The 20,997-nt window shown below is 40.2% G+C and overlaps 1 protein-coding gene across 1 annotated transcript; it reads right to left on the reverse strand.

Annotated features, from left to right (window-relative positions):
- Positions 1–19,355, reverse strand: rbfox1l (RNA binding fox-1 homolog 1, like). Its single transcript, XM_034174647.1, has 12 exons — positions 18,762–19,355; positions 12,497–12,733; positions 9,696–9,875; positions 6,275–6,328; positions 6,095–6,187; positions 5,933–6,002; positions 5,790–5,849; positions 5,568–5,703; positions 5,446–5,485; positions 5,284–5,351; positions 951–1,032; positions 1–855 (listed from the first exon to the last, which is right to left on the reverse strand). Exons 1-12 carry the CDS (start codon positions 18,846–18,848, stop codon positions 628–630), a joined length of 1,335 nt encoding a protein of 444 aa, XP_034030538.1. The 5' UTR covers positions 18,849–19,355; the 3' UTR covers positions 1–627.
- Positions 19,356–20,997: the final 1,642 nt, after the last annotated feature.

Here is a 20,997-nt window from a genome sequence, read left to right on the forward strand (position 1 = left end):
CCTGAACAACCAAACCGCCCTAAACACTACGTTATCTGTCTCCAACGGAATAACTACAAAACTAACTAACTAACTACATAACTACTCTCCTCCAGCAACACAAAGCCAATAGACGCAGATATGCTAGCATTTATCAACAGATAAATGAAGAAGAAATAAATCCTTTGAATCAAAAATCACAGATACAGAAGGCAATAAAGTGTTAAGAATGAAAGCTGTATGAAATGGTAAAAAATGTAGGAGAGGTAGATTGTCAGAAAGTGAAATTCCATCTACATCCAGACAAACTAGACATCTGCAAGTGTGACACTTCTGTAATGAAAAACTGAGCATTGTTGAATAACCACACTCATACTCTCAAGTGCACACTCACACACACACACACATTGAGGTCATCATGACAACAACACTGCACAAAAGATTTTTTTTCTAGTTTGACCCGTGAACTTTAGGAGAAAAAAAAGACACCCCACATTTTATTAAAAAAGTTCTCACAGTATTTTGCACATCAGCCATCACCGGTTACCGTCTACAGTGCCATCCATCTGCCAGCGTGAAGACTATTCATCTTCAGAAAAACAAAAATGACAAGATTTCAAGCAGCTTTCTTTATACATAACATCCTCTTCAGTCTGATTCAGCAGGTGAATATTTCGTGAGTCTTACAGTATTTACACCTTCAGCCTGGTTACATCTCAGGGACAGGTTGCCATGGAATTGGGAGGTAACACCGTTTCCAAGGAGATGCCCACCTGTCCTGTAGTAGATCAGCTGCTCGTGCAGTTTGACGAACTCTGTCCAACTGCTGTTCAGTACGGGGGTGAAGCGGTTGTATCCTCCTCTGTACAAACTGGCCTGTTGACAGAAGCGTTTGAACAGGTGTTACTGCCATCTGCTGTGGAATTAAAACAGATTTGTGTAAAATCTGTGGAGGCTTTGGGTTAACTTACCACTGTACCAACGCCATATGTTGTTGTTGGTCCAACTGAGTGATGGTAGGGATCTGCAGCTGCGGCATAAACCCGTCCATACCTAGTGAAGACATATAACATATGACACCAAGTCAGCGTTTCTCAAATAGTGGTCTCCAGACTACTGCTGGTCCGTGGGTGACCCCTAGTGGTCTGTGAGCATATTGGTAAAATATCACATTTTGAATTAACACCATATTGTAACTTAAAAGTGATTCACAAACTATTTACAAACTACCCGAGAGTCTAATAGATACAAGTAGTAGTGTATGTGTATTATTTTTATTATTAACTCGAATTGCATGTAAATTATTACCGATTTTGGATTTGGGGAGGTAGGTGGTCAGTAAGATTTTTTTTTTGTTGGCTAAGTGGTCCTCGGTCTGACAAAGTTTGAGAAACACTAGATGTTTGTCGAGAATTATTCTTATGCCCAGCCCACTTCAGACCATCACATTATCAATCAATCAATCAATCAACTTTTTTCTTGTATAGCGCCAAATCACAACAAACAGTTGCCCCAAGGCGCTCCACATTGCAAGGCAAGGCCATACAATAATTATGAAACACAGTCTACGTCTAAAGCAACATAACCAAGGGATGGTCCAGGGTCACCCGATCCAGCCCTAACTATAAGCCTTAGCGAAAAGGAAAGTTTTAAGCCCTAATCTTAAAAGTAGAGAGGGTATCTGTCTCCCTGATCTGAATTGGGAGCTGGTTTCCACAGGAGAGGAGCCTGAAAGCTGAAGGCTCTGCCTCCCATTCTACTCTTACAAACCCTAGGAAACTACAAGTAAGCCCGCAGTCTGAGAGCGAAGCGCTCTAATGGGGTAATATGGTACTACGAGGTCCCTAGATAAGATGGGACCTGATTATTCAAAACCTTATAAGTAGAAGAAGAATTTTAAATTCTATTCTAGCATTAACAGGAAGCCAATGAAGGGAGGCCAACACGGGTGAGATATGCTCTCTCCTGCTAGTCCCCGTCAGTACTCTAGCTGCAGCATTCTGAACCAACTGAAGGCTTTTTAGGGAACTTTTAGGACAACCTGATAATAATGAATTACAATAGTCCAGCCTAGAGGAAATAAATGCATGAATTAGTTTTTCAGCATCACTCTGAGACAAGACCTTTCTGATTTTAGAGATATTGCGTAAATGCAAAAAGGCAGTCCTACATATTTGTTTAATATGCGCTTTGAATGACATATCCTGATCAAAAATAACTCCAAGATTTCTCACAGTATTACTAGAGATCAGGGAAATGCCACCCAGAGTAACGATCTGGTTAGACACCATGCTTCTAAGATTTGTGGGGCCAAGTACAATAACTTCAGTTTTATCTGAGTTTAAAAGCAGGAAATTAGAGGTCATCCATGTCTTTATGTCTGTAAGACAATCCTGCAGTTTAGCTAATTGGTGCGTATCCTCTGGCTTCATGGATAGATAAAGCTGGGTATCATCTGCGTAACAATGAAATTTAAGCAATACCGTCTAATAATACTGCCCAAGGGAAGCATGTATAAAGTGAATAAAATTGGTCCTAGCACAGAACCTTGTGGAACTCCATAATTAACTTTAGTCTGTGAAGAAGATTCCCCATTTACATGAACAACTGTAATCTATTAGACAAATATGATTCAAACCACCGCAGCGCAATGCCTTTAATACCTATGACATGCTCTAATCTCTGTAATAAAATTTTATGGTCAACAGTATCAAAAGCAGCACTGAGGTCCAACAGAACAAGCACAGAGATAAGTCCACTGTCCGAAGCCATAAGAAGATCATTTGTAACCTTCACTAATGCTGTTTCTGTACTATGATGAATTCTAAAACCTGACTGAAACTCTTCAAATAGACCATTCCTCTGCAGGTGATCAGTTAGCTGTTTTACAACTACCCTCTCAAGAATCTTTGAGAGAAAAGGAAGGTTGGAGATTGGCCTATAATTAGCTAAGATAGCTGGGTCAAGTGATGGCTTTTTAAGTAATGGTTTAATTACTGCCACCTTAAAGGCCTGTGGTACATACCACAACTAACAAAGATAGATTGATCATATTTAAGATTGAAGCATTAAATAATGGTAGGACTTCCTTGAGCAGCCTGGCAGGAATGGGGTCTAATAAGCATGTTGATGGTTTGGATGAAGTAACTAATGAAAATAACTCAGACAGAACAATCGGAGAGAAAGAGTCTAAACCAAATACCGGCATCACTGAAAGCAGCCAAAGATAACGATACATCTTTGGGATGGTTATGAGTAATTTTTTCTCTAATAGTCAAAATTTTGTTAGCAAAGAAAGGTCATGAAAGTCATTACTAGTTAAAGTTAATGGAATACTCAGCTCAATAGAGCTCTGACTCTTTGTCAGCCTGGCTACAGTGCTGAAAAGAAACCTGGGGTTGTTCTTATTTTCTTCAATTAGTGATGAGTAGAAAGATGTCCTAGCTTCACGAAGGGCTTTCTTATAGAGCAACAACTCTTTTTCCAGGCTAAGTGAAGATCTTCTAAATTAGTGAGACGCCATTTCCTCTCCAACTTACGGGTTATCAGCTTTAAGCTACGAGTTTGTGAGTTATACCACGGAGTCAGACACTTCTGATTTAAAGCTCTCTTTTTCAGAGGAGCTACAGCATCCAAAGTTGTCTTCAATGAGGATGTAAACTATTGACAAGATACTCTAACTCCCTTACAGAGTTAGGTAGCTACTCTGCTCTGTGTTGGTATATGACATTAGAGAACATAAAGAAGGAATCATATCCTTAAACCTAGTTACAGCGCTTTCTGAAAGACTTCTAGGTGTAATGAAACTTATTCCCCACTGCAGGGTAGTCCATCAGGGTAAATGTAAATGTTATTAAAAAATGATCAGACAAAAGGGAGTTTTCAGGGAATACTGTTAAGTCTTCTATTTCCATACCATAAGTCAGAACAAGATCTAAAATATGATTAAAGTGGTGGGTGGACTCATTTACTTTTTGAGCAAAGCCGATAGAGTCTAATAATAGATTAAATGCAGTGTTGAGGCTGTCATTCTCAGCATCTGTGTGGATGTTAAATCGCCCACTATAATTATCTTATCTGAGCTAAGCACTAAGTCAGACAAAGGTCTGAAAATTCACAGAGAAACTCACAGTAACGACCAGGTGGACGATAGATAATAACAAATAAAACTGGTTTTGGGACTTCCAATTTGGATGGACAAGACTAAGAGACAAGCTTTCAAATGAATTAAAGCTCTGTCTAGGTTTTTGATTAATTAATAAGCTGGAATGGAAGATTGCTGCTAATCCTCCGCCCCGGCCCGTGCTACGAGCATTCTGACAGTAGTGTGACTCGGGGGTGTTGACTCATTTAAACTAACATATTCATCCTGCTGTAACCAAGTTTCTGTTAGGCAGAATAAATCATACGTTGATCAATTATTATATCATTTACCAACAGGGACTTAGAAGAAAGAGACCTAATGTTTAATAGACCACATTTAACTGTTTTAGTCTGTGGTGCAATTGAAGGTGCTATATTATTTTTCTTTTTGAATTTTTATGCTTAAATAGATTTTTGCTAGTTATTGGTGGTCTGGGAGCAGGCACCGTCTCTACGGGGATGGGGTAATGAGGGGATGGCAGGGGGAGAGAAGCTGCAGAGAGGTGTATAAGACCACAGCTCTGCCTCCTGGTCCCAACGCTAGACAGTCACAGTTTGGAGGATCCCAAAAAAATTGGCCAGATTTCTAGAAATGAGAGCTGCTCCCTCTAAAGTGGGATGGATGCCGTCTCTCCTAACAAGACCAGGTTTTCCCCAGAAGCTTTGCCAATTATCAATGAAGCCCACCTCATTTTTTGGACCACACTTCAGACAGCCAGCAATTCAAGGAGAACATGCGGCTAAACATGTCACTCCCGGTCTGATTGGGGAGGGGCCCAGAGAAAACAACAGAGTCCGACATTGTTTTTGCAAAGTTACACACCGATTCAATGTTAATTTTAGTGACCTCCGATTGGCGTAACCGAGTGTCATTACTGCCGACGTGAATTACAATCTTACCAAATTTACGCTTAGCCTTAGCCAGCAATTTCAAATGTCCTTCGATGTCGCCTGCTCTGGCCCCCGGAAGACAACTGACAATGGTTGCTGGTGTCGCTAACTTCACATTTCTCAAAACAGAGTCGCCACGTAATTATCAGTTCTAATCACTTATTCTGGATTAAATCAATGCAGAAATTTGATCTGGAAACTAAATGTTGTTTAAGTTTATATCAGGGATAAAAGCCAAACTTTCATAAGGTACAGTGACTGTCGGCCTACCCATCACTGTAGGCCGCTGTGGCTGCAGATGCGGATTGAGCCACTCTGTAAGCAGTAGGGTAGCCTCCCTACATGGACAAAAAAAAGAGCAAATATGCATTAACAGCAAGTAGCTGAATGACTTTAAAATGAAACGTGCGGGAAAAACTTGCAGTCGCTTACATAGACTTCAGCGCTGTATAGCCCATCTTGATAAACAACCCTGATGGAGGTGGAGAAAAAAATCAATATTGAAATGTTCTGTAGTGACGGGTGCAGTGGGAGCTGGTTGCAGGCAGTCTTACCCCGGGTACGTGGGCACAGCAGTGGGCGTGGCTGCAGCAGAGCGAATAGTGTTGTAGACAGCTCGACCGCGGCCACGTAATGCAGAGCCACGGTATGCCAGAGTCGGAGTGGCTACTGGGTAAGGGAAACTGGCAACTGAAAGAACAAAGAGAAACAAATACAACGTGCAATATTTCCTGTCAGAATGTTACAGCCGTGTTACAGACAGCACATTTAGCTACCTGTGTAGAGCTCTGGTGCATACATGGCCCCCATAACAGGGTTGATCTTCCATCCAGATGCTGCATGGGGGGAAATAAAATCTCTTGATTCCTCAGAAATCAAAGTGAAATATGGAGCATCTGATGTGTTAGTTGTTTCTTACCTGTAATTTCACCATTGACAAGAGGTGCCTGAGGCTTCTTAGTAACTACTCTTGCAGTGGCATTGTTAACCTACACACACAAAGAAGACCGTAAAAAGCAACAGTGATCAGTTTGCAGAACAGTGAAGATGAAACTCTGCAGCAGCAGGACTGTGCACTTACTTCAATCTTTCTCCCTTCCACAATCGTCCCGTTCAGCTTTTCTCGAGCTCGATCGGCCTCTGTTGCGCTCTCAAAGGTGACGAACCCAAAGCCCTACACATTTACATGAACGGAATGACTTCTTCACATTCTCATTTAATATAATATTCATATCAGTTTCAGATGTGAAAAGATACTCACTTTGGACCCCCTCTCATTGAAGATAATTTCTACATCAAGAATCTTGCCAAATTGCTGAAAGTGTCAAAATAAATTGTTTTAGTAGGCAAAATAGGATTTAAATTATTCACAGAAATAACTACATTTCTAATAAGGTTTATTGGCATAACAGCTGTGGTCAGTAATAACAATCATTAATAGGAAGTTAAGATACTTTGACATTAATAATTTAAGTTATTATGCAGTAGTGTTCAGAATAATAGTAGTGCTATGTGACTAAAAAGTTTAATCCAGGTTTTGAGTATATTTCTTATTGTTACATGGGAAACAAGGTACCAGTAGATTCAGTAGATTCTCACAAATCCAACAAGACCAGGCATTCATGATATGCACACTCTTAAGGCTACGAAATTGGGCTATTAGAAAAAAAAAGTAGAAAAGGGGGTGTTCACAATAATAGTAGTGTGGCATTCAGTCAGTGAGTTTGTCAGTTTTGTGGAACAAACAGGTGTGAATCAGGTGTCTCCTATTTAAGGATGAACCCAGCTCCTGTTGAACATGCTTTTCTCTTTGAAAGCCTGAGGAAAATGGGACGTTCAAGACATTGTTCAGAAGAACAGCGTAGTTTGATTAAAAAGTTGATTGGAGAGGGGAAAACTTATACGCAGGTGCAAAAAATTATAGGCTGTTCATCTACAATGATCTCCAATGCTTTAAAATGGACAAAAAAAACAGAGACGTGTGGAAGAAAACAAAACAACCATCAAAATGGATAGAAGAATAACCAGAATGGCAAAGGCTCACCCATTGATCAGCTCCAGGATGATCAAAGACAGTCTGGAGTTACCTGTAAGTGCTGTGACAGTTAGAAGATGCCTGTGCGAAGCTAATTTATTTGCAAGAATCCCTCACAAAGTCCCTCTGTTAAATAAAAGACGTGCAGAAGAGGTTACAATTTGCCAAAGAGCACATCAACTGGCCTAAAGAGAAATGGAGGAATATTTTGTGGATTGATGAGAGTAAAATTGTTCTTTTTGGGTCCAAGGGCCGTAGACAGTTTGTGAGACGACCCCCAAACTCTGAATTCAAGCCTCAGTTCACAGTGAAGACAGTGAAGCATGGTGGTGCAAACATCATGATATGGGCATGTTTCTCCTACTATGGTGTTGGCCTATATATCGCATATCAGGTATCATGGATCAGTTTGGATATGTCAAAATACTTGAAGAGGTCATGTTGCCTTATGCTGAAGAGGACATGCCCTTGAAATGGGTGTTTCAACAAGACAATGACCCCAAGCACACTAGTAAACAAGGAAAATCTTGGTTCCAAACGAACAAAATTAATGCCTCGCAGATGTGACGAAATCATGAAAAACTGTGGTTATACATCTAAATACTAGTTTAGTGATTCACAGGATTGCTAAAAAAGCAGTTTGAACATAACAGTTTTGAGTTTGTAGCGTCAACAGCAGATGCTACTATTATTGTGAACACCCCCTTTTCTACTTTTTTTTAAATAATAGCCCAATTTCATAGCCTTAAGAGTGTGCATATCATGAATGCTTGGTCTTGTTGGATTTGTGAGAATCTACTGAATCTACTGGTACCTTGTTTCCCATATAACAATAAGAAATATACTCAAAACCTGGATTAATCTTTTTAGTCACATAGCACTACTATTATTCTGAACACTACTGTATGTATATTTTTGACCCTGTTTTGATTTCCAAAAAATACTTGAAACATGTGCACCAAATTCTTGGTGTTTTCCCCTGTATGTTGTACAACAATTCAAGCACAAAATGATCTGATCAAGGGTCAGATTCAGTTCAGTTCAACTTCATTGTCATTATACAGTGCACGGAACATGTACAATGAAAAGTATTATGTGCTAGTCAAATATTGTCATGTATGTGTATGTGTATGTCATCTTCTGACCATAACTGTTTGATGCAGTTCTGTAAAAAAATAAATAATTACTGAATAAATATACTGAACTGTAACTTTTATCGTGATTTAACTATTGCAATACAATATCATGGCATCAACACAAATGACTGACCTCTGGAATCTCGCTGAGCAACACATATTTGAGAAAAAATAATTCCACACTACAAAAACAAACAACAATTGAAAAAAAAAAACATCATTTTGCATCACTCTCCTGTTGTGTCCTTCATACACGGCCTTGAATGGCAGATTTTACTTGTTGTGAGACAGGCGCACTACCAGCACGCCACTGTGATGTTACTGATAAAGTCAGATTTACAAATAAGACAAGGTTATCTGAATATTACTGTGTGCAATGTTTCTGTGAAGGCTCTGAAGCTTGAATCTTTGACTGGACTGGGTTGCTTGATGCGAGGACGTTTCGCTTCAAATCACAGAAGCTTCCTCAGCTAAAATTCTTGTTCTGGTAGTCTGACTTCTGTCTTGACCCTTGTAGAGAAGAACAAACAGAAGCCACAAAAGCTGGAGTTTTATATCTAACCAGACCCCTCCTACCGAGAGGCAGACTGCTATTGGCTAGTGACTAAACAACTGCTTTAATTAGCACCTATTGTGCTCTAGTTAGCACCCTCCTAACGACGGGGTAACTGTCCCTCCTAATGATGGGACTGACGCCTCTCCTGACGGCTCTCCTGACAAGTCTTCTGATGACGTGAATGACTCATTACCATGAACAAAAGACTGAAACTGCTTTAACCTGAGTACCCCATTGTAAATAGGGGACAAAGCATGTCTCAGACCCCCTCCCCAGTTAAGGCTGGGTTTTAGTCCCATCGTTAGGAGGGACAGCTACCCTGTCATTAGGAGGGTGCTAACTAGAGCACAATAGGTGCTAATTAAAGCAATTGTTTAGTCACTAGCCAACAGCAGTCTGCCTCTCAGTAGGAGGGGTCTGGTTAGGGTTAAAACTCCAGATTTTGTGGCTTCTGATTGTTCTTCTCTACAAGGGTCAAGACAGAAGTCAGACTAACAGAGCAAGAATTTTAGCTGAGGAAGCTTCTGTGATTTGAAGCGAAATGTCCTCGCATCAAGCAACCCAGTTGCTTGATGAGAGGACGCATCTATTATTGTGTGCAGGTAAAGAAAATATATCTTTTTTTATTTTTAACAGCACCCTAACGCACCTTCATTGCAACAAGAAAGTCCTCAGTTCAAAGCCGCCTGTGCAGCTCTAATATTTTATGCTGCAAACGTTTCTGTAAAGTACGTTTCTTTTCTGAAATACATCGCTCAGCATGAATCCATAGATCATGATGTCATCCTGTGCTGCAGTAGATGAATCACCATAAATGTTATCTCAACTTGTCTTTTCAAGTTCAGCCAACTCAAATCTTTCAGGCAGACTGAACACAAATTTTTGAAACTTTTTTGTTTGTTTGTTTGTTTTTATACAGTGTGTGCAATCCTTTGGATTAAAACTGGATTTTTACCCCAAACATCTGCCGCAGGTCCGGGTCTCTGAAGCGGAACGGGATGTTGGAGACATGCAGGCGTTTTGGTTGAGCCTTACCAGATCCGTCCTCTTCGCCGGTGCTTCCTGCTCTGCCTGCCGATGACACTGACACACTCAGAGACTGGGGGTCAGAGGTCACAGGAGTCAAAGCATCCTCCTGATACGGAGCAGGTGTGAAACAGGAAGGAAGAGAGGAAGCCAACACAAGATGCAAAAAACAAAGACATGAAAGAACAAAAACAGATGGCAAAGAAGAAATGATGGAAAAAGTGGAAAAAGAAGGGTATGGAGGAGATGGGGGAAAGGACATCAGCAGAAAAGCAATGAAGGAAAGACAAGTCAGCTCAACAAATTAGAAAGCATTATTCACAACATTTCTGTGTTGATGTCAAAGTTCAGTTGCATAAGCATGAGATTCTATTATGCAAAACACAAATCATTTTCATGAGGTCAGGTGATCCAAACCAGCTCAAAGGGCATTCAGCAACATGTGATCCTTCTCAGGCAAATGTGAGGAGGTGTGAAACGACACCCTTTTAGTGAGGCGTCTTTGAATACATGCCCACAGGAGAGCGTAATCAATAATTTTACTTCAGTTATACTGTGCATACACATAGTAATACTACAAATCTTCCTCAGGGAATATCATGACAAACTTTCCTGTAAATATGTGCAATAATGGTCAATCAAGGTCACAGTTAAATCTGAATAAATACACATAATATTAGACATAATGCATACAGAACTGTGACTGACTGCCATCTGACTGCCTCATGCAGAAGAGTAAAAGAACTACTGTGCCAAAACAAACATTCACTGTCCCACAATGCACCACGATGCTAATATGTGCACATGTATGTGCATGTGTGATAGTCAATCAGCATAATTATTGCAAAAAAGTCAAACTGTTTAAGATGACTCAAGTCCAAAAACAAAATAAAAAAAAACATTTCTGCAAGAAAGGCAAATGAAAAAAAAATAGAATGAGCTTCAGCAGCGAATGGAAAGAGGTGCAGAGAACAGGGAGTGAAAAGCAAAGAAAAATAACTGATATGAATAAACAGAATTAAGTGCTGTCTTTATGCAGAGGTGAAGACTTGAGTATTAGCATTCTAGTACCACGAGGCAGATAAAGGTGAAAAAGGCCCCAGTGCAGCCGTGAAGTATAAATTCAATCAGGCAGAGACTGTGCGCAAAAAAAAAAAAAAGGCAAGAGGATGGGGTGGGGGGCAGAGGTCAAGACTGAACGATCCAAACGGGTCAGTGTAGGGGTCAAGGTGCATTTCTGCCAAAGGTTAAATGGTCATTTCTCAAGGGACATAATTAATAGCAAGGGACAGACAGAAGAAGGGACGTGGAGACGCGCTGACAGGCAACTGTACTGCACTACACCATCACATCCACACACACACACAACGCACACACAGGCTGCACAGGAGGGGGTTCAGTGGGGAGGTGGAGTCAACGTCACAATGCAGAATTGTGTTCTGGACCTGAGCGATATTTCAGAGGGGGGAAGGGGAGTCGTCCGGCCAGCTTCCCCCTTTGACCCCCAATCCATGGCGGCGTCTCAACTTTATCCCCGAAAATCATCACGGACCCATGTTTGTCAGGGACTCTACAGTCGTAAGATATATAGATGGGGCCACAAAACACCATGTATGAGAAGAGGAAGAGAGACGTGCTGCAGCCGACCTGCCACACAGATCAGACTGGAGCGGATATTTGTCTTTGTATAAAAGCGTGTGAGAAATCTTTGACATTTTTTTAAAAAGTCCAAACCAATCTCTGCAACACAATAAATAAAAAAATCTAAGATACAAAAGATGTAGTGGCTGTGTGACTGGAGAGACTGTGCAAAGAATCACTTTTGGATGTTGCTTCACCAGTCAGTTGCAGTGACATAGAGAACGATGATGTCAAAAATAAAAAATAAAAGCATTTATGCTACAATTTGCAAGAAGAGATTTAGTTGTTCTGTGCATAGTTGCTGTAATCATAGCCACTAAATCATGGAACAATGTTAGAGTTGGCGTGTCTCACTTTTTCTAAGTGGATTTACCATAAAGTACAACACTGTTTAGTGGTTTAAAATAAATGAGAAGAGTGACTTGTAAATGTCCTTGTAGCTATAATCTGACTTGTCTAATGCCAAAGTGCTGCACACTTGTTCATCCCATTGTTAAAGTTTTTACATTTTTATTTAATTTAGATGTTGTTGTAAAGATTTGCTGTATGTAACAAAGCCTGTTTTTTTTTATTTGATGTGATAAAAATATAACAACATGATATAATAACATAAAGCTTGAGGGCTCATAGATTCATCACTGTGTTTACTGATAAAACTTGTGGAATTTGCACAGTAAAATCATCAGCATTACAGGACAGTTCTCTGTCTTTGCAGTTAAATAAATACATGTGTATTACTTCACCTTTGTCAAACACCTTTTTTTTGTGGTTTGAACTCACAGTTAAAACTTAACGTGTACATTCTGGCTGTAAACCTTCATCTGTAAAAAAAAAAAAGAAAAAAGTCAAACTTAAAGCTGACATATTGTAGCCAGCTAAGTAAGACACAGGTGTGAAGCCAGCTTCATTTTCCATCTCAGCTGTCTTCCCATTTTGCACACCGTCATTCCCATCCGTACATGGACTTAACAGCGGAAGTGAGGCTCTAAATATAGACGTACAAGGACATTCTGTCTGAAGCTGCAACAGAAGGCCTTCCAGTCACATTATCTGACTGAGTGGGTGCAGGTCATGCTTTACTGCGCTCACCGTGCTGTTGGATGCCAGCGTGTCGGCCCCGTCGTGCTGCGGGCCCTGATAGACTCTGAGCTGGGGATGTTCGGGGTACTCTGAACTGGGATGGGCAGAGCTAAAATCCAGCGCTGGGAGTCTGGCTGCAGATGTTGGTGGACCTTGACCTCCGGGGGGGTAGGAGGGAGGCGGGGCGTAGACTTGTGACAGAGTGGGGTCACCGCCGCCTGGCCCGGCCTCCTGCGTAGGGCCTCCCTGATGAACAGAGAGCATATGTGATGTCAGTGATGTAAACATACAAAATATCATCAGATCATCACGTGGTGTTTTGTTGCAGGTCTTCTAATGATACGAAAGTGCAGAGAGTTAGTACAGCCATCATGTCTGACGTGAATGAATTTTAGAGGCACATGTGTGCTTGTTTAAGGCAAAACCTTCATTCTCGCTTTTATTTTTTGCACAAACATTTAAATAAAAACATCTCAGAGCTTCAAGGGAGGCTTGAGCAACTGAGAGAAATCCTGCAAGGACAAATTTAATACAAAACAAAAGAGTAAATTCAAGGAGTAAATTTCTGCTTCAAACTGAGCACATGTTCACTTTGGCTTTTAAGCAGCAGAACTACAATTGGATCTAAAAAAAAAAAAAAAAAAATCATCAAAACCGATATGAACAATGAACCAGTAATTAGCAAGCTGAGAAGTGAGGATGTTCTTACCTTTCTACTGCATTCCTCTCCCTCTGATGTGTTATGCAACAACTGTTGCATGTTTTAATGCCAGCTGCCCCCCCGCACAAGAAGTTCCACACATCCACCAATCAAATCAAATTACTGCCGGAGCAAAAGGGAGCAGGCAGGACACCAGCTGTGGTGATTCAGTCATGTCATACCATCCTGTTACACACACACCACCACCTCCTCTTTACACACACGCACACACCCACACACACCACACACACACACACACACACACACACACACACACACACACACACACACACACCACCTCCTCTTTACACACACACACACACACACACACACACACACACACACACACACACACACACACACACACACACACACACACAGACCACCTCCACTTTACACACATGCACACACACCACCTCCACTTTACACACATGCACACACACCACCTCCTCTTTACACACATGCACACACACCACCTCCACTTTACACACACACACACACACACACACACACACACACACACACACACACACACACACACACACACACACACACACACCACCTCCTCTTTACACACATGCACACACACCACCTCCACTTTACACACATGCACACACACCACCTCCTCTTTACACACGTGCACGCACACTACCTCCAAGCAGAGGTGGCCCAAGCAGAGGGTCACCCCTTTGAGTCTGGTCTGCTTGAGGTTTCTTCCTCAGAGGGAGCTTTTCCTTACCACTGTTGCTCTGGGGGTTGGTAAGGTTAGACCTTACTTGTGTGAAGCGCCTTGAGGAAACTCTGTTGTGATATGGCGCTAAATGAAAATAAATTGAAATTGAAAACTCCTCTTTAGGGCACTGTCCCACTGTCATTTAGGAGGATTTGCGTATGGATTGCGCACAAAATTCGCTCATATTCGCATAACATCTGCAATATGCGTGAAATATGCTTGTATGAGTCGGCCGACACCCGCACACGTCCGCATTTATCCGCAGAGGCACGTTTTTCCGTTACCAGGATTTTTGAGCTGCACAAAATTTTGGCTGCGGATGACATCCGACTTACATACTCCATACATACTCAATCTATGCGCTGTATATTTGCCGTCATCTTCTGATATCCGCAACTAACAGGGATTTGCGGCTTGGCAGCAGACTGGGATGGTGTGTAAAACGGATATTTTGCGTACCCATCATGTCCACATCACGGACTAAAATAAGTTGTAGCGTGTGCATACAGACTGGCCACGAATAAAGCATTTTTATTACGTCTGCTTTGCATGTGATTTGCGGCGGATGCAAATCAGATGCACTGTGCTCACAGCTGGATGCCGTTCTTTGTTTTACCGGCTGCCACGCGCTCTGCGCTGGATGTTGAGTATATAAAATAATTATTTTGTGGCGGATTAATCATTTTATTCTGCAAATTGCCTGTTGAAAACGGCTCTAATCCCCTCCTGAATCACAGAGGAAGCTGCAGCTGGGCCGTTCGCGCGCGCTAACAAGCTGCAGAAAGCATTTTGAGCCGTCTAAAAAGGTAATTATTTGACTTGTTTACATTGTCAAGGCTTAATAAAACAGTTGTGTGTTTTTCCTTCTTGTCTGCAGCTGTTCCACTATTTATTCCTGTGTTTATAACAGATTTAACTTCATGCACGATGCATCATAATACACCCGTAATACTGCCGTGATAATCGCAGTGCGTCTGATCAGTTTCCTCACTACATGCGTTATACAACCGTGATTGTTCATCATATATTCACTATATATTATTAATATAGCCGTAATTCATAATGAGACATTTGTCATTTTTTGGCCATTTTTGTTGCGGATGACAATGAACGCCCATACTTTGTATACTCAGTTCATGCGCAATTAATCCTCTCCCCAGGGCCCTTACACACATGCACACACACCACCTCCACTTTACACACATGCACAGACACCACCTCCACTTTACAGATGTATACACACACCACTTCCCCTTTACACACATGCACAGACACCACCTCCACTTTACAGATGTATACACACACCACTTCCCCTTTACACACCTGCACACACACCACGTCCACTTTACTCATGTGTGCGCACACACACACACAATCTCCACTTCACACACACGCACACACACACACACACACACACACACACACACACACACACACACACACACACACAATCTCCACTTTACACATGTGTGTACACACACACACACACAATCTCCACTTTACACATGTGCACACACACCACGTCCACTTTACACACATGCACACACACCACCTCCACTTTACACATGTACACACACACACACACACCACCTCCACTTTACACATGTACACACACACACCACCTCCACTTTTCACATGCACACACACACACCACCTCCACTTTATACACGTGCACACACACACCACCTCCACTTTACACATGTGCACACTTTACAGAAGTGCACACATACAGTGCTGTGAAAAAGTTTGTGCATTCTTGAACTTATACATGTTTGAATTTTATAGAACATGTTAATGTTTTTTATGTAAAAATTTCTAAAATTACACCCTTTAAAACACACAGACACACACACACACACACACACACACCTCCACTTTACGAACAGACACACACTGACACACCACCTCCACTTTACACATACACAAACATACACACACACACACACACTGACACACCACCTCCAGAGTTATATTTGATCATTGATTATTGCTCACAGCCATATACTGAACCCTAAAAACTACTTGACTTTGAGGTACATTAACCCCACAGAAGTGTGGAAAACAAACACAGAGGAGCTGTTATCTTGCTGTCAGTGATAATAAGCAGCTGTGAGTCACTGACTCTATCATTGTGATATTCTTAGCACAATGATAGAGAACCAACAGAATCCTTATTTTCTATTTCTTTTGTCAGTCTTTGTGTTTCCCATCTGCTTCAGTTTCTCATCTCCTACCTTTATTCACCATGTCATGTTTGGATCCTTCCTGTGTCTGACACACATTCCTACAATCAATCAAATCTTGAAGGATGTCAGCTGACAAGAACGGACAAACAGATCTTTAGTCTCACAACTACAAGAGGAAACAACAGTAGATGTGTGACTAATGGGCATAACATTGAGCTGATTCACAGACGAAGACCACTTCAGAATTTATCAAAAAGTTATGAAAATTGTCAAAATAATTTTCTGGTATCACAATAGTGAGTTATTTACTTTTTCCATACACAGTAAGCACACAGCCATACAGAGGATTAACCACTTCTGGGTTTCTTCCTATAACGTCCTTATGCATTTTGATTGATCTCTACTAACCAATACATGGGATAGATATCACATTGTGTATTTTCCCCATTTTCTTTAATTTCGAGTAGCTATTCAGCCAATGCCTGGTGATTAATCTTACATCTAAATGTACTACTACAAGCAAAATGCACAAATAAGTTCACAAGTTGTTCCAATTAACTTGTATGTTTGAAAAAAATCAAGCTATGTGAGATTCGATTAAGTAATTATAGAATTTTACTTGTTCGAGTGTGATCATGGTGTCACTGTGCTCTCTGAGCACATTTATGGTAGTTCAACTGGTATCCGCCTCTCCTATCCCTCTCAAAGATACAGACACATGACAGAAGACAAGACTATCTTTTTTTTTACCACCGACAGCTCGCCGTGTGCGTTGCGTTCTCACACACTTGCCTTATTCACTATCGTTGTGTCAGAAAATGCACAGATGATTCTCGCAGTTTTTGTTTTTTTTTATGTGATTGTCTTTTGCTCCATATTTTCTTTGCTTAAGCTCCTCAACTGTCAGCTTGTGGTCAAGGTTCAGCTGCTTGGAGCCAGGTGCATACTGGGACAGCTGCCAGAGGATTACTACACGATGTGTAGATCTTTTCCTGTTAGCCTTTAAAAAAAAAAAAAAAGGCCCCTCCACCAAATTATATGGACCAAATTCAGTTTAACAGTATATTCCTTTTTCATCCATCCACTTTTCATATCCTGCTTCTCCTTTTCAAATGCCTTACAAATATTTTATTGACACTGCCTGGCCTTTATAAGATTAGATGAATTACTAATTTGCAACAGACATGCTCATAGAACTCCAAAAGCATCACATTTATATTACATTAATTTAAGACAACATAAATATCCTGATGAATGGATACTGTGGCAATTTCTTGAAAACTTCAATTATTACTAATATTATTATTAATGAATATCAAAATATGATTAAATGTCACATGTATGTAAGTTTTAATAAATAAAGGTGTGGTCAAGTTACACATATCTGAAATACATAATATATTTTAAGTAATAAAACTATATAACTTATTTTATGTGTTCTCTTATGTGGTCTCTGCAGTTTATATTTAAAACGGTTTGAGTTTAATCAGGTTTTAAAATAATTTTAGATCTGAGTGATCATCAGCAGCCTCTTTGTGTTCTTCTGTCCAGCACAGCTCCATAATTGATTTGTTTCTTTAGTTAAAAAAGAGAAGAAAAAAAAAATCTCACATTTGATTTTTGTTGGAATGTTTAAGGGCTGCACATTAAAATAAAAACAACAACAACAACAAAATACCCATCAAAGTCAGCATTTTAACAAAATTGTAAAGTGGCTATCCTTGTTTGAAATCTCTAAAAACGGTCATGTCAGGGTTTTTTGTATTGATGTTGTATTTTGTTGAACTGGATTCATAACTGACATTTGCACTAAAGGAAATATTTTTAAATCCTTGCATTTGGCAAAAATAAAAATTTTGCTCTTCTGAGCTGAATATATTCTATATTTTTATTTATTTTTTAATACTACTGATCGAGTATGACCTAACCACCTAGTGAAAGCTTGATTCTTTTGACAAGATGTGCCTTGAAGCAATTAACCCTTACAAATAAAAAGTGCATTGACCCCTCTTTTCCTACAATACTTGTTGTGGTCACAAAATATTCTGTTAGTGATGCCGCTGTTGTGTGAATATTATGTTCAAGCTAAACCAAAGATAACACTGCAACAGCAAGATTTCACGTCCGTTTTAAGTGTGGCTGAGTACATATTAGACAGGAGGCAGTGTGTCCTGTGATTATCTGTGCATGAGTTAAAAATACCACTGGTGTGAAGCATAGAGACAAGGTGGACGGATACCAGATGCACTGTGGTATTACTAGTATGTCAGGGACACTTGGAGATACTTGGACAGCTTGTTGGCATGGCAACGATGCACTATAGATAACCTCAACCACTTCCTTAATGTTAAATAAATATTTCAAAATGTTCCTCAGCTAGTTCCAGGTTCATTGTAGAGCTTCTAACCATTTTGCCTCAGATATTTCATCACAATTACACAACGCATCACTAATTTAAAATGGGAACTTTCTTCTTCTATATTTGCTGACTCCCTCCACATAGAGTAATTAAAATAATAATAATAATAATAATAATAATAATAATAATAATAATAATAATAACTGTAGATTTGATTTGGTGTTTTTTTTTAATAGACATAGGTTAGTCAGTTATTTAAATGACAGTGTTACGTGATAACATTCTGGAGAGTTTACCTGAACTATGCTGGGGTAGCATGCGGTTGTCTGTGGGTAGATGGGCAATCCATAAGGCTGGAGAATCACAGTGGGTGAGGACAGCATAGCCCAAAAACCACGTACAAGGACAAAGGGAGCAGGTGGTGGGGAAAAAAGGAGAAGAGCAGCAGCTTAGCAATAATGGTTTGACTGCATGCAGAAGTTAAGTTGAAAGAAAAAAAAAAAGTCCCAACAAGTGAAGATCCAAGACGGGTGAGGAAAATACAGATAAGACTATGAACCTTGTGGTGTGAAAACAAAGAAACCCTAAAAAAAAATCTTGTCAGGTGAAAGACAGGACTTTGAGCAGCGAAAGAGAAAGCAAGCAAGCTCCTGTGTTGATCAGTCTGACGGACAGAAACACATGCTGAGGGTCCCATTTCACAGACATGTATAAATAGTCACCCATGTCCTTCTCTCAGAGTTTACCACCTTACCACTCCCGCTGTCATATAGTTTGTCAAGCAATTACTTTTAATCATTGTTTACTTCACTTATCCCACCCTCACAGTATTCCATATGATCCGATTCAGAGACTGCCATCTTCTACCAACATAACCAACGGTAACAAACAACATTACATTCAAACACACATGCACACACTCACAGATGCACACACTTTGTTTTTGGTACTTCAGGGGACATTGCATTAATTCTATTGACTGCTGATAGACTTAAATTTATCTTAACTTAAACTACATCATGCCTATCCTAACCATCAGTGGTGGGCACAGCTAACCTAAAAGTTAGCTTTAATAGCCATTATTCTGCTAACTGAAAAGTTAACTGATAACGCAAAACCGATAAACTGCTAAAACATTGTTGATTGTTTCATGGGCGGGTGGGTTATTCTATAACTGTATTTAGAAATAATATGAATAAAGCTCAAGAGCTGATTACAAGTGTTGCATCTGCATTTGGAATCTGCTGTACTGTAAATTTGGGGGGGAGTCTGTGTCACTTTCCCCAATAGTAGTAAAACCAATGTTAAGTGAATATAGTCAAATAAATGACATGTATTTTACTTCAGAACAGTACTTGGGTTTTCTTTTGAAAAGTGAAGCAATCAGTTTCTCAACTTTTTTCAAGTAAACGCAACATCTTAGAATTTACAGTGTTTCAACATAAAGTCCAGATGGAGACTGTCACTGATGGAGAAACAAGTCATCATTAGAGTGATAATCCCAAAACAATCTGTCAGACAGATATCAGAAACATGAGGTGGGACTGTGAGAAGATCTCAAAATCTCCAAGGGGGAAAAAGTTGCCCAGTTCTGGAACTCTAATTTATGGCCAGATAAACTTGTTCCCAAAATATGGGATGGGCCAAGATAAACCATTATGAGCCAAGATAAACCATCTCAGCTGTGAAGCATAGATATTGTTCTGGCGTCAGCAAGTTTGGCTGCCAATGGGACTGGCTCTCTTTTATTTATTCATGATATGACTGCTGATGACAACAACAGCAGATTAATTCTGAAATGTAAAGACCTGTATTATTTGCTCACCTTCAGCCAAATACTGCTAAATGGCTTCACAGTGCAGATCGACAATATAGACATTATTGAAGGTAAATGCAGTGGAGACAAAAGGGCTGAAAGGAAACGCAAAGTAGTGACAGACTTCTGTCAGGAAACCCAGCCTCTGGCGATGTAGTTTCCAGATTTCAAACTCACTCCTTCTGTTAATGTGTCTTTGGGCAAAACAATGAACCCCAAAACTGCTCAACATCGGAGCACACTGACCCCAAGGGAATATGAGAAAAAGATGCAGAGAAACAATAATATAAGGTCTTAATCTGTCCAGTTAGGCGCTTTAAAATCTTGGCCCACAAACAAAGAAGTGCTGTAATTCCTAGACTGTTCACCATTTGGATATATGCATATAAAACATATACACCCTTCAGCCAACGGCCTCAGGGTGTTTTCTTCAGGGTGTAAAAAGCCATATTCATTGGTGAACAACTTGATAACGATTTTATCATATACCTATAAATGATAAATGTTGTATGGTTTTCTGAAGGGTGTAAAAAGCCATCATGTGTGGTGACGTCCCAACATATGTATGGCTTGGCTGATTACAAAGGCGACATTCATTTTGTGGGTTTCACTCGTGTGGTATGAAAAATATTATCGGTCCACGAAAAATATCACAAGGGTGTATTGCTATTTATTCTTTAGTGTTTTATCCAGTCATATTGGCGTATCATTTATAG

The sequence above is a fragment of the Thalassophryne amazonica genome, chromosome 7, assembly GCF_902500255.1.
Source record: "Thalassophryne amazonica chromosome 7, fThaAma1.1, whole genome shotgun sequence".
Classification (NCBI taxonomy): Eukaryota; Metazoa; Chordata; class Actinopteri; order Batrachoidiformes; family Batrachoididae; genus Thalassophryne; species Thalassophryne amazonica.

Bases quoted from the DNA above. Each gene is read 5' to 3' on its own strand.
- rbfox1l (XM_034174647.1), bottom strand. From the start codon at position 18,848: ATGCTGTCCTCACCCACTGTGATTCTCCAGCCTTATGGATTGCCCATC. The intron at 12,734-18,761 runs GTAAACTCTCCA...TCTGTTCATCAG, and splicing joins GCTACCCCAGCATAGTTCAG to GGAGGCCCTACGCAGGAGGC. The intron at 9,876-12,496 runs GTGAGCGCAGTA...GCTCCGTATCAG, and splicing joins CGCTGGCATCCAACAGCACG to GAGGATGCTTTGACTCCTGT.